The 13,373-nt window shown below is 34.4% G+C and overlaps 2 protein-coding genes across 2 annotated transcripts; one reads left to right on the top strand and one right to left on the bottom strand.

Moving 5' to 3' along the window:
* The first annotated feature begins 4,062 nt into the window (after window positions 1-4,062).
* LOC116135338 (kinesin-like protein KIN-8A) lies at window positions 4,063-8,164 on the top strand. The gene is made up of 7 exons (XM_031421036.1): window positions 4,063-5,072; window positions 5,690-5,963; window positions 6,142-6,192; window positions 6,287-6,379; window positions 6,477-6,842; window positions 7,071-7,760; window positions 7,961-8,164. The coding sequence occupies exons 1-7, from the start codon at window positions 4,267-4,269 to the stop codon at window positions 7,997-7,999; spliced, it is 2,319 nt and encodes a 772-aa protein (XP_031276896.1). The 5' UTR covers window positions 4,063-4,266; the 3' UTR covers window positions 8,000-8,164.
* Window positions 8,165-11,900: 3,736 nt separating this feature from the next.
* Window positions 11,901-13,206, bottom strand: LOC116135273 (protein MIZU-KUSSEI 1). The gene has a single exon (XM_031420976.1). It carries the CDS (start codon window positions 12,892-12,894, stop codon window positions 12,118-12,120), a length of 777 nt encoding a protein of 258 aa, XP_031276836.1. The 5' UTR covers window positions 12,895-13,206; the 3' UTR covers window positions 11,901-12,117.
* Between the last annotated feature and the right edge of the window lie 167 nt (window positions 13,207-13,373).

Genomic DNA, 13,373 nt, shown 5'->3' with positions numbered 1-13,373 from the left:
GTTTCGGTGTTCCTTCTTTTTTTTTTTTTTTTCTGTTTTTACTTTCAGATATTTGTGGTTATATTTTAGTTTTTGAGACAATTGTTGGAATTAATGATTAGTTTTAATTTTAACGATAATTCAATAATTATTTATATATTCACAACTTGAGGGGTTTGGATTTATTTATTTAATAAAAAGAGATTAATTTATAGAACACGATTTGAAGTTAATGAAAAGAGAGTAAAAGAAAAATCCTACCGTTTTTTTAATTCAAGTAATTTAAATTTTTTTTCTTAAAGAAATTTGATATATCCCACCAATTATGCGTTGTTTAATTATGTATTAGTTCAGAAGTCTTTAAAATCAAATCAAATAAGATAATCCTATTAGGGTTCTTTGTCTTTGTAATATTTTGCCAACTAAAACCTAATTCTCCTTCCCTATGATTCCTATCAAAACAACACCATATTAATTATTATCTATGAAATTAACTCTCTTAATTAGTTATACCTTCTTCATCCTTTTGATCCAAGAATATGCAAGAATGATGAAGCAACTCTTATCTCATGAGTAATCTTTTTTTTTTTGTAATGAGTTTCAGACCATCTTGCCTCAATTAATCCTGGAGTCCATTGAACACCTATTGATTTTAGTATCGTCAGAAGGCATTAAAACCGAGATGAATCAAGACACACCACCTTCTATTTTTATTAAAACAAGTTTATTTTCGTTCAAGCCTACTACATCAAGAACTGCTCTATCATCATATAAAACCAGAAGTCCTGGTATACATACGTCAACATCAAGAACAAATTAAAGAAAATTATATTATAATTAAGGATTATTTTGATATTATGAATATATCAGGATTCATTTTCTTTATCCCCCATCTCTTATGAATCCCCTCCCCCTTAGGCATCCTATTAAATTAACTTATCTCCGAACTTAAACAATCTAATTCATTTTATCCTCTAATACCTTGTTTAGTTTGATAAAAGATGGCAAGCTCAAGCGCAACCTCGACACTCCTGTTATGTTTGGCCGCGGACACCATCAAACCTGAAGATGGATCACGGACTAGTGTCGTCTTCTCTTTCTTTTAAAGCTCATGTTTCTCTTCACGTATTTATTCAGATGGATTTTCACTAGAAAATTTTCAAATAGAGCTCGACTGTTGATGAACATGCCGACCGAGCTTTTGAGCTTGACATGATTAATGATGCAAAAGCAAGGAATACTACTTGTATTATATTTTCAAGAAAAAATTTATGACTTAATGGGCATAGTTGTGATCCTTTGACTATTGTACGAATTATGAGTATTGCTGGTGAGATGGCCACGAAAGAAAATATGAGAATTATAGGTTTCCGTCTGGTTGTGCATTTTGAGAGTTATTAATATGGACGATGACTCGGAATCAGAAGATACAGAACTGCCATTGTTGCTGCAGTAAATCGTCAATTGAGAAGTTGGAGAGGTTAAGATTGAAGATGATTCGAAGGGACCATGTTCAATATGTTTAGATGAGCTTTCTTCGGGTTCTGAAGCTACGAGCATGCCTTGTTGCCATATTTTATAATGGTTGTATTGTTAAATGGTGAACAAGAATAGGTGTTGTCCACTTGTAGGTTTGAATTGCTTTAGATTTTATAATTTATTTCTTTTATTTTAAATTAACTTCTTATGTAAGTAATTATATTCATCATAAATTCATAATTTTCTCAATTTATTTATCTGCTTTTTAATGAAGACCAAGACGAATAACTAACAATATTGTTTTTTTATATTCTGCTGTTTGTTTGACAATAACAGATATTTTGGTATGATTTGATTTAATTTCAAGAAACTGTCTATATATATATTCTCTGTTCTTGGATTCAGGAAATTTGGTACATTACAATTCCACCTCATATAGTATTTTTAATTGTTGTTAACCTTTAAATTAAAATTTGAAAATTTATTGCATAAAAATATCAATCAAAAGGGAGAAAAGCCCATTACAAGGGCTAATGGGCCTAAAATCTAAACATTTATGTGTTATGGAAAATAATTCCAAGTTTGGTCAATTGTAATTGACTCTAAGTGTGACAAACTTTATCTGCAAGTCACAGTTTGAACGCACGGAAGCACATTGTGGTCATGATACTTACCTAACCCCGATTAATATTAGTCTTATCATTTTTTGGGTATGGGAGGCCAGAGGCTTTCACCAAAAAAAAAAAAAAAAAATTCTAAGTTGTGTAATTATAACATGTAAATGAATTATGTTGCTTCCAATTTGGCAGTCATAGGTCATGATCAAAAATTGACCATCTCAATATGTCTACTTAATTACACTCAAGTAAACATAAGTTTTAATCTGATCTATAACTCCCATTGATGACAATTAATAATAGTGAGTTTAATATAATAGTGGTATAATATTCCAAATTAAGTAAACTTATGATACAATAATATTTAGGTTAGATTAATGGTGGATTAATAAATTAGGTAGTCTTATGATGAAATAGTGCGTATAATATTTGTTCAAAAATTCAACAACCATGAAATTCTTCACTCCAATTCAAGGCATGCATGAGTGCTCATAATTTGGTTCTAATATTTTATTGACCTCCCTTTTAAGGCAATTAATTATTAATTAGATATAGATATACTACTCAAATATTAAACCTTATGATGGTAATGTAAATAAAATTATATACACCCAAACTTGCTCTAAAAATAATTTTTTTGTTGTAATGTGAGTGTTATTCATATTATCAAACAATACGGCCCTAGATTCTAAATAACTTATCAATTAACCTTAGTGGTTGAATGGTTCGATAAAGACTTAGTCTTGATTTAAGTCAATTTATCGTTGTTAATAGGGTTGACAATAGAACTCTATCCGACTCATGTTTCAGATTTGAGAATTAGCTGGTGGTAAGTTGGTCTAGCACTCCCTTGATCATAAAAACAAATAATAATATAAACTCATCTCTAACACCCTTTCAAGCTAATTGTCTATAATTTTTTTTACTTTTGTTTTGTAATTATGTTACTTGATCATTTGTTTTTTCAATATAGTTTTATATTTAGAATTTGATAAAAAGACGATTTTAACCTTAATTTGTAAACTGAAGTTAGATAGAGTTACCTTAAACTATTTGTTTAAGGGGTGGTTAGTGATACGAAAGCAATACTGAAAAAATAATAATATAAAATTCAAAAAAAAAAAATTATTTATGAAAATACTATCTTTGTGAAAATCCTATAAATAGAAATAATTCCAAAAAAAAAAAAACTTGATATTTGATTTATTAATTAATTTGAAGCATGTGGGTTGATATCCCACCGAGAAACAACAACAATAAATAATTATGTGTTTTGACTTGGAATCTACAACTATAAAAATTTTTTTCTTCTTCTTTGAGACAAATTTATATTTTGATATATATAAACTAATGTTTGTCATCATTCAATCGTCATAATTAATTAAGTAATTACTATAAACAAAGCCTTCATCTTAACCGTTCGTTTAGTTGAACTTTAAAATCCATGATACAATATGAACCGCTAGATAATGAAAACCATTATTCAATTCATATTTATTTTCTCATAAATGACAAAGATATGAATATGTGTATGTAGATTGTTTTTGTTGTAAATTATATTGGATCATGTTAAAAGCATATTTTAAGAATTAAAAATAATATATGCCATTTATTGCTTACCATTTTAAATGTTAAATAATAATTTAATAACAAAATATATTTCTTCCTTTGAAAAAAAGGATCTATCTTTGAAATTCCCAAATGGACCTACCTCTCTTTGTTCTCAATTGAGTACCTGACAACAATATGACCGTTACACACAACATTTTTAAATTTTGTTTTCAAAAACCAAAAGACCCTTATAGCCCTCCACAATTTGCTTCTTCCCACTCGCTTTTCAAAACTCAAAAGTGCTTTTCGCCCGTCTTCTGCTTCGTTAGTAATTCAAGAAGCAAAAATCGGAGTGTAATTAGTAAATTACTTCAAAATCACATTCCCGGCTTACTTCCTACTGTTTATTCACGTATCAGATCAACGGCCAGGATTGCTTTCAAATCTCTCACGATCTTGATTTTTCCTCGTTTCAGCTTCTTCTTCACTTGCACCACGACTTGAAATTTCTTTTATTTCCCTGGAAATTTTTTTGAACTTTCTTGCGTTTTGAGCTATTTTTCCAACTGGGTTAGAGGAAATTTCATCTGGGTATGTTTGGATGGTGAGAAAATAAATAGAAAATAATCAAAATACTACAATGCCTGTGTCAACTCGGTCTCAATTCGTGAACCACGAACAGAATGACTCAAACGGAGAGCATAGAACCAGAAGCCGATCAAGGTCGGAACAAGAAGAAACAACACAAACGAATCTTTATCTAAGAAACCCACATCACGGGTTGAAAGAGAAAATGAGAGCTTTGACTCTTTTGTACGAGCAACAAAAGAAAGCTTCGGCAGCTCTCAGAAATCAGTCTCCGAAACCTGAAGAGAAGCGAATTGCAACAACACATCCAAGCGTTGAGCTCCTTGGTTCGTGTAAAAAAGAACAAAAAGAATCGAAAGATTCAAGCTTTTTGCACAATGTCATGAAAGAGAACACCGCCAAGCCGCCAAGTTCTACAATTACAAGAACCTTCGTGTTGCCTCAACCGCCGTTGGATGATGTTAAGGAGAATCTCGTGATGGGGCCTGATCGCATTCTTGGGTTCCCAAGAAAGGCCAATGTGACAACAACAGTGGCGAGGAAGTTATCAATGGGCGGCTCATTGCCACAGCGAGAGACTAAAGAAGTAAATGGGGCTAAAATGGAGGGTGTTGCAGAGAGAGTTGTTAATTGTGGGAGTCGAATTCTTGTGTTTGTGAGGCTTAGGCCGATGTCTAAGAAAGAGAAGGAAGCGGGGTCTCGGTGTTGTGTGAGGATTGTGAATAAGAAGGAGGTTTATTTGACTGAGTTTGCTAATGAGAATGATTATCTTCGGCTTAAGAGGCTTCGTGGACGCCATTTTACTTTCGATGCTTCATTTTCGGATTCGACTTCTCAACAAGAAGTCTATTCCACCACGTGAGTGTGTCAAAACTAGAGCTTTGATTCTCTGTTGAACAACAATTATATGTTTATTTGAAAATCGGGTTGATCTTCTGCTGAGTTTTTTTATGCCATTATTGTTTACCTCTATGGAAGCTAAGAAATTTAGGAAAAGACACTTTAAAATTTTATCCCCAAAACATTATTGATGAGTTGAATTTTCTTTTGACAATCTTCAGACTTCCATTTCACTTTGCTCCTACTCTTTACCATATCATTAGACTGTTCACAATGGGAAGAATAGAACTTGCTTATAAAACCAGCTGCTAATGCTGCTTGAAAATTGGCTCTGCTTATGTAATGAATTTCTTTTATTTTGTTTTAGTTATAGATACTCCAAATTACCTTGCCAAATAGTTTTTTAGTCTCAGCTTAATGGAAAATCTTGGTTTAATAGTTCATGCCATGTCTAATTTTTTCTTAGCTACTAAGCAGAAGGATCAGAAATTCCATTGGAAAAATCAGTTGCTAATTTTACCTGAAACTTTTCATAACTTTACCACCATGTGGAGTTTTTTGTTTTCTCAACAAGTTGTTGATATTCCATCCTTGGTCATGAGAGAAAATGTAACAGATTCCTTCTTAATTTTCAGAACCGCAGAGCTTGTCGAAGCAGTTCTCCAGGGAAGGAATGGATCAGTTTTCTGCTATGGTGCCACAGGAGCTGGAAAAACATATACAATGCTAGGTACTGTGGAGAATCCAGGAGTGATGGTTTTAGCAATTAAGGATCTATTCACCAAGATTAGACAGAGGAGTTGTGATGGAAACCATTTAGTTCACCTCTCCTATCTCGAGGTCTACAATGAAACTGTCAGGGATTTGCTTTCACCTGGAAGACCTCTGGTCCTTAGAGAAGATAAACAGGTCTGTTATGTTTTATGCTTGAAAGTTCACAAATATTTTTGTTCTTGCAACAAATTAGTTAAGCCAGATCTTTATCTAAAAAAAAAATTTTAGTCCCTTTTCAATCTTCATCCTCTCATTTTAGACTTTAAATTGTCTGAGTAATATCTGATAGAAATTTGGTTCTAATGCATTTTAGGGAATTGTAGCAGCAGGCCTTACACAGTACAGAGCTTACTCTACAGATGAGGTAACGTTTTTATGTTTTATATATCTTATTCAAACCACAGGTTAAAGAATTGCTTGAACGGGGGAAATAAAACCTTTTCATTTTGACTGTGCAGGTAATGGCATTGCTTCAGCGTGGAAACCAAAACCGAACTACTGAACCAACACGTGCCAATGAGACCTCTTCACGCTCCCACGCCATTCTGCAGGTACCGATGGAATTTGTGTTCTCTTTGGTATTTAAACTTACAATGTTGTAGATACTTGTTTCCTTTTCTTAAAAATGTTGTGTTATCTTCCATTTAGGTTGTAGTTGAATACAGAGTTAAAGATGCTTCTATGAACATTGTCAATAGAGTTGGAAAGCTTTCACTGATCGATCTTGCTGGGTCAGAAAGAGCCCTTGCAACTGATCAGAGAACAGTCAGATCAATTGAGGGTGCCAACATAAATCGGTCACTCCTTGCACTGAGCAGCTGCATCAATGCCCTTGTGGAGGGTAAGAAACACATCCCATATCGGAATTCGAAGCTTACTCAACTCCTCAAGGATTCATTAGGGGGAGCTTGTAACACTGCAATGATTGCTAACATTAGTCCATGCAATCTCTCATTCGGTGAAACTCAAAACACCCTGCATTGGGCTGATCGAGCCAAGGAAATCCGAACCAAGGTTCATCCCCTTAACCTTTCCATTCTTCACTTTTTATTGTAATCACTGTGACTGGATTCTCTCATAATTTTTCAAGTTAATAAGACATGTTAACATTAGACTTCTTATTACCAGCAAATGCTCATATCGATCTTTCATTTCAACATGCATTGCATATCATCTTCCTCACAATTTACTTCATATTCTTTTATCTAATGATATGTACCACCCTATCAACTACAATTGCAGGCAACTGAAGCAAATGAAGAACTACATCAAGTACCTGAATCCGAAACTGATCAAGCCAAGCTATTACTTGAATTGCAAAAGGAGAATCGGGAATTGCGAGTTCAAATGGCACGCCAGCAACAAAAGCTACTGACCCTCCAAGCACAATCCTTAGTTGCAAATACTTCTCCAACCCCTTCTTCTGTCTCCTCTCTCTTAACTCCTCCATCTACAGCCCAACCAAATGAAAAAAGAAAACCCAGATCATCTTTCTTAAATGGTAATTGTTTTACACCAGAATTCAAGGGGAAAGGAGCACAGGAAGCGGCTAGAGAGCTTCAGCTGAATGTGAAGGCATTAGAAGCAGAAATTGAGAGAATGAAGAAAGATCATGCTTTGCAGATAAAGCATAAGGATGATCTCATTCGTGAGCTTTTACGAAAGAGTGAAAAACCATTAGAAAGAAGGGGAACAGAAGTGGCAAAGAGGACAGGGGCAGTAACAAGGGCTAGCTTGCGGCCTAAGGAACCAAGCACAGGGGAGTTGAAGAGCCCTAGTCATCGATTTCGTTCACCAGTCCCAACAGCTAAAAAACGAAGCTTTTGGGACATAACAACATCAAACAGCCCATCGGTTACTACATTAAACGGAAGAAAAACCAGAAGTCATGTAACTTCCGAACCTGCTCCAGCTCCCTCAATGCTGCTTCAGGTACAGTGATTCTTTAACCACCCCTCTATAATTTGGAAAATGTTGTCAGCTCTAATAGGGAATGGCTGGAGGTCTCTAATGAGTGACATCTTTAGTTTTTGTACATATAAAATATTTCTTCTGTAACTAATACAATTTGCCTCCTCATGTTTCTGGTTTGTGTTCATTTTGGACTACACATTGTTGATTTCATCATTCAGCCCGGTTTTGCTCGTCAAAAACCTGACCCTTTAAAGTAGTAGTGTAATCAAGGAGTGGAAGAAGCAGCAGACAGCTGATTAAAAGCTGAGAAGACAATGTTGGCCATCCAAATATATTCTTCCTGAGACATTCTTTCAGCTCGAGATGGCAGTTCAAAACGGAAGAAAGAAGAATGACAGTGCTCGGTGGATGGTGTCCCTGTACTTGTTGTATGTGTTAAACTAGAAACCAGGAAACCATGAATATTTGTTGAATATTTTTGTATTTATTTTCTGATATTAGAATTTGATATCATTCATTGTCATGTTGAAGGAATGGCTTTGCAACTTTCAATCGTCAGTGACTAAGAAAAGCAAAATAGTGCAGTGATTTGTGAGTAAGGTACAATTATTGCTGGTATAATTGTGGAGATATTCTCTGAATAAGGTACAATTATTGCTGGGATTTGATTCAGAAATCAGTAACGTTAGTAAAAAGAAAATTAACCATTAATATCACCAACTTCATAAACTGTTCTTGTTCATCACAAATGAAAAAGATCTAAGCTCAAAATTAGAGGGCTATTTCTTTATATATTTGCAGCTCGAATCTGCATATTTGACAAAAGTTACTCTTGTTCAGCCAAGTAAAAATGTACGTAGCTCTTCCAAACATATTGAACATGGTCCTCTTGAATCATCTTCAATCTTTATCATCTCCAACTCGTCAGTTGCTGATTTACCTGCCGAGTTATTCTCAGATTCATAGGCCTCCGCCAGCCAAGGAATCATAAAAATTATTATCAGATTCATCAAGAAAATCAGCATCCATAACAAGCTCAATAAATCATCGAGCTCTATGGCAGAAAGATTATCTTCCAAAACAGATCGCTCACCATGCAGCAGCGAATGATCGTCTGAAGAGATTTAAAAAAAATACTAAAATACAATACAAAAGCGCACTCAATATGGGCTCCAACTCAATGTAGAAAGTTAGAATTTTGTCTCTGCCATTGGACCCCCTTGGTTTGGGCAATTCTCTGGAGTTTTTGGGCTTGAAGTGGGGTTGTGTTTTGTTTAATCTTCAAGCTATCTAAAAGCAAATCAAATTATGTGAATAAGTTTCTCTAACACATAGGCATACTTGGGATGGGATAATGTTAATGGGGATGAATGATTATAATTAATAATAATGTTTGATGATGAATTTCAAGCAAATGCAAGGCCCTCAGGTATGGTTGCATCATTATCCTTTTCTATATAATACTCATATCTTTTATCCCTCCATTAAATCATTTTATCAACTGCTCAGATTATAATAATAATAATAATAATAATAATAATCTTTATCTAAACAGTTAAAATCCATTCCACTCATTTTGAAACTTGCAACACAATAATATGTTTTTGCAAAACAAAAACAAAATGATTAACCATTAAATATGTTTTATCACTGGAGTGTTCAGACCAGTTTATGTATACCTCAATTAGTCCTTCGAAGTCTTGGAATTGTCGATCGGGTAAGAATTTCAGTGGTCGCCCCTATTAATGTCTAGGGGAAGTTTGGTTTTGCTTAGTTGCTCTAGCATTATAAATGGCATGTTACTTTTCATCGAAATAAGTCTAACCCCTTCATCTATTATCATTTAAAGTATATATTTTTACAAAAAAACGCGAATACTAAAAGTGATTTCACTAGATTTCCGCTAAAGTTATCGAAAATGACTCAATAACATTATAGCTTCTTGAAAACGGCAAGATTATCCCTATAAAAAGTAACTATTGGGTCATTTCGACATCGTTACCGATTCTCGAAAATTTTGAATTAACTCAAGAAAGAAAAAAGAAAAAAGGGATATGTTCTTATACAAGAAGCTGCAATAGTAACAGTGGGGGGGAGGGTAGAAAAGCTAATACAGAGCTTTAGTGTTATTAAAAAAAAAAAAAAAAAAGCGCAAAAAATGGTCCAAAAGAGAGAGGAGAAATAGCAGAAAAGTATGGAAACAAGTAGGGCAAGTATAGAGACTTTAAAGAGGTGTAAAATGGGGAATGGAGGTCAGCTTTAGAGGGCTTTGAGTAGAGGGTATTGCTGCACATAGAGTGGCTTAAAATAAATAAAAGCATGGCCTCCCTTAGCTTTTGAATCTTTTCAAGAATGATGAATAGATGATGATCAAAGCAATTGCCTCGAGTTCTGTGCCCTTGATCATCTTAACGGATTTGTTTCTATCCCAGCTGTATTCCACATCATTTTACCTTCCCTTTCCTTTTCCCTTTCCCTTTTTCTTCTTCTTCTTACCCAATTTTACATCCTTTTAAGCCTCCATTAGAGTTTATATACAAGTTTAGCTTATACAAGAATATTTTTGGAATTTCAATAGTTTAAATAAGCTCTCATAGAAGAAGTTAGAAAATCCTATAAACAAACCATTAATTTGTGGTTAGACGACAAGACTTTAATCATTTGGATGAGTTATATAAAGGTTTTATATTCGAGTCCTACAAAGAAGTTATCTATCATATTTATGACTTATCTGACTCATTAGGTTTGTGGAGTGTTCAATGAATTTTAGGTGTGCGCAAACTGATTCGGACATCCTGATTATAAAAAAACAACTCTGATAACTTTAAAAGTGTTTATCAACTCTTTTGATGGTTAGATAATTCTAACCAAACTGGCTCTAAGTTTAAATCGTATGGACGCTTTTACTATGTGACAACAAAATTAGATGCTAGTTATTAATTCTGATTTTGCATGTGAAACTAACTACTGATCATGACCTTTGATTTATACATTAAAAATTTATAACTTTGAGCTTAAATTAATGGTTTAGATTCTAATATAGAGATTCAGGGTTCAATTTTCTATAAAGAAGCTTCCTCCCTATTCAGAGTTTAAGATTTCTTCAAATTAGGGTATGAAAAAAGGGGCTACATACGGGCATGGTAACAACAACTACCTTTATACCAAAATTACAAAAATACCCATGTAAAGAATATGAATGTAAACTTTTCCAAAGGTTAAAGATGTCATTTAGGAACAGAGACATTGATTTTTTACAGTTTGTGGGATGTACTTTGAGTGGTAACTAGAAAAAAGAAAGGAGAATGAAACAGTTGAGTGTGTTTTTGAAACCCAGAAGAGAGAATGAAAAAGCAGTCAACAAGTGGGAAAAAGCCCAATTCTGCTGTCAGGATTTTGGATATACAAATAAATAAATAAATACATTTAATTTTGTATATATATATTGCTTTTGATGACTTCTATGATTAGGGGCTTTAATAAATTTATCTTGGGATCAATCAATCCACACAGAATTATGCACCAAAAGCAATGATTGGAACATCTTGTTCTTTTAGACCAAATGTTGAAACTTTATATGAAGAAAATACCCAAATAGGCCAAGAAAAGGGATCCAAATTCAACAGGGAAAACTAAAGACCCTAAAGAAATTTGGACTTATCATTGAGAGACTCCTATGATAAAAATCATGAACAATCATTTGCAGAACCCACAAAAACCACAGATCATTTGCATCAATCATTTTTTTTGCCCACATAAAAATTACTAAAGTAAATCCAATTCCAAATACTACACATTTTTATATAATTAACACTTTTTTTTTTCTTTTTTTTTTTTTTTTTAACTTTTTGGCTACATAAGTACACTGTATTGTTCATTCATACCAGTTTATATGTAATGAGTTAGGTATTGATACTACCAAATACTTTTATGTTATAATAACTTGGGTTGGGCACTTGCCGCAAAACGAAAAATAACACCAAAATGAAGAGACTAATCATGATTTGCACAAGGCTCAATGGCTCTAAACTTAATTAAACCAAATAATAAAATAAAAAGCTATGCATATACACACCTTCATGAACCCCCCCACCTAACCATAATGTTATAAGTATTGCCCCCCTCCACCTAAATCTAACATAGTACAATAGTCCCCACTTCCCATTTTCTCAAAAAAAAAAAAAAAAAAAAAAAAAAAAAAATACAGAAAATTTGCAGGAAGCTAGACCTCCATTTTCATGGATGAAGAGCTCTCTTAGTAGCTTAACTTGTATCACCAGTTTACCCCTTCTCAAAGATCAGAAAAAAAAAGCACAAAATGGAAATTGAGTTGCTTGGACCTTCAACTTGAACTTGAACTTGAACCTCCACGAAATTAGATTCTAAGTAAATAGATACTAAGTTCAGGAGTTCCATTGCTATCAGGATTCATCATATAGAAAGCCTCTGAATCTCTTGATCCAACAATTCTCTCAAACTTAGCCCTCATGTACATGAGTTCACCATCATTTCCAGCTCCAGTTTCATCTCCGTTACTCCCTGGCAAAACTCCTGCACCCATTGAAATTGGCTCTACAGCTTTCAATATCCTCTTTTCCTTATCCCCATATTCCTTCCTTGTTGCAAAGCCACATTTTTTCCCGTTACAATAAGTCCTCCACATGGGCTCTTCCAGCAATCTCACAGCTTTCTTCTCCTCTTCCTTCTCTTTATCACACTCTAGTGCAATTCTAACCAGCCCTGAAGCCATCTCCCTGACCAACCCACTAATTGGTGTGGCAAGTTCAACAAGAAAGGCAGGTGGAGAATTGGGATCCTTTTGGAATGCAAAATGTACATGGCCTCGCCGGGAGCCAAAAAGGGTTCCCACAACCCGGGGGCCGAGGCCATGAGGGAGGCCTGATCGGTTCTTACCAAATGCAGCAAGGACAGTTCTAAGCCTAGCAACTGCAACAGCCGGAAGTTTCTTCTTTGGAGTGGGAATGGAAGCTGCAGAATGGTGAGTCTTAGTATTTTCTTTTTTCTCTTCTTCAGAGGACTTAAAGTTTGGAGGAGCATCATCATCTTCATGATCACTTCCAACTTTTTTGGTCCAATGAAAGTGTCTCTTGGAGGAGAAATCGTGAGAGGGTCTAGCCATGTTTGGTTTCATAAAGCTTAAGTGAGTGGGAATTGGGAAGAGTTATTAGAAGAGGAAGAGTGAGGGAGAGAGAGGTTGAAGTTTGTTTCTCTTTTATCTATTTGTGGGGCTTTTACCATTAAATTCTTTGTTTCTAGTCCTTTGTTATAGTGGCAGAGAATCCTGACAAAAGAAACATAGACTGACCCACCAACTGATTTGGGAAGTAAGAGAGGGAGAGACAAAGACAGAGAAAGAGAGAGGGTGTGTTTCAAATGGAAAAGAAAGGAATCTAAGGGGACAATGTGTGTGTTATTTCACTTTCTTTGTGGGGTAGAGAGAGAGAGAGAGAGAGAGAGGGATTTGCATTAGCATTTTGCTTGACCGACTCTTTTGACCTGAATTCTAAAAAGAGTTAAAAAAGCATTGCTACTGCAGCCTCAAACCACACAAACCAAAACCCATTTCTATTCACATTCAGCGTGCTCAAAATCACAGTCACCATGTCATAT

This window comes from Pistacia vera, unplaced genomic scaffold, assembly GCF_008641045.1.
Source record: "Pistacia vera cultivar Batoury unplaced genomic scaffold, PisVer_v2 Contig298, whole genome shotgun sequence".
In the NCBI taxonomy this organism is placed as follows: Eukaryota; Viridiplantae; Streptophyta; class Magnoliopsida; order Sapindales; family Anacardiaceae; genus Pistacia; species Pistacia vera.
The sequence above is the reverse complement of the archived record's forward strand: the minus strand, read 5'-3'. Positions and strand labels throughout refer to the sequence as shown.

What these genes read in the sequence shown, in the direction of transcription:
- LOC116135273 (XM_031420976.1), bottom strand. Translation starts at nt 12,894, where the DNA reads ATGAAACCAAACATGGCTAGACCCTCTCACGATTTCTCCTCCAAGAGA.
- LOC116135338 (XM_031421036.1), top strand. Translation starts at nt 4,267, where the DNA reads ATGCCTGTGTCAACTCGGTCTCAATTCGTGAACCACGAACAGAATGAC. An exon ending in TCCTTAGAGAAGATAAACAG is followed by an intron (nt 5,964 to 6,141) that starts GTCTGTTATGTT and finishes AATGCATTTTAG; the next exon opens with GGAATTGTAGCAGCAGGCCT. An exon ending in GCTCCCACGCCATTCTGCAG is followed by an intron (nt 6,380 to 6,476) that starts GTACCGATGGAA and finishes TCTTCCATTTAG; the next exon opens with GTTGTAGTTGAATACAGAGT.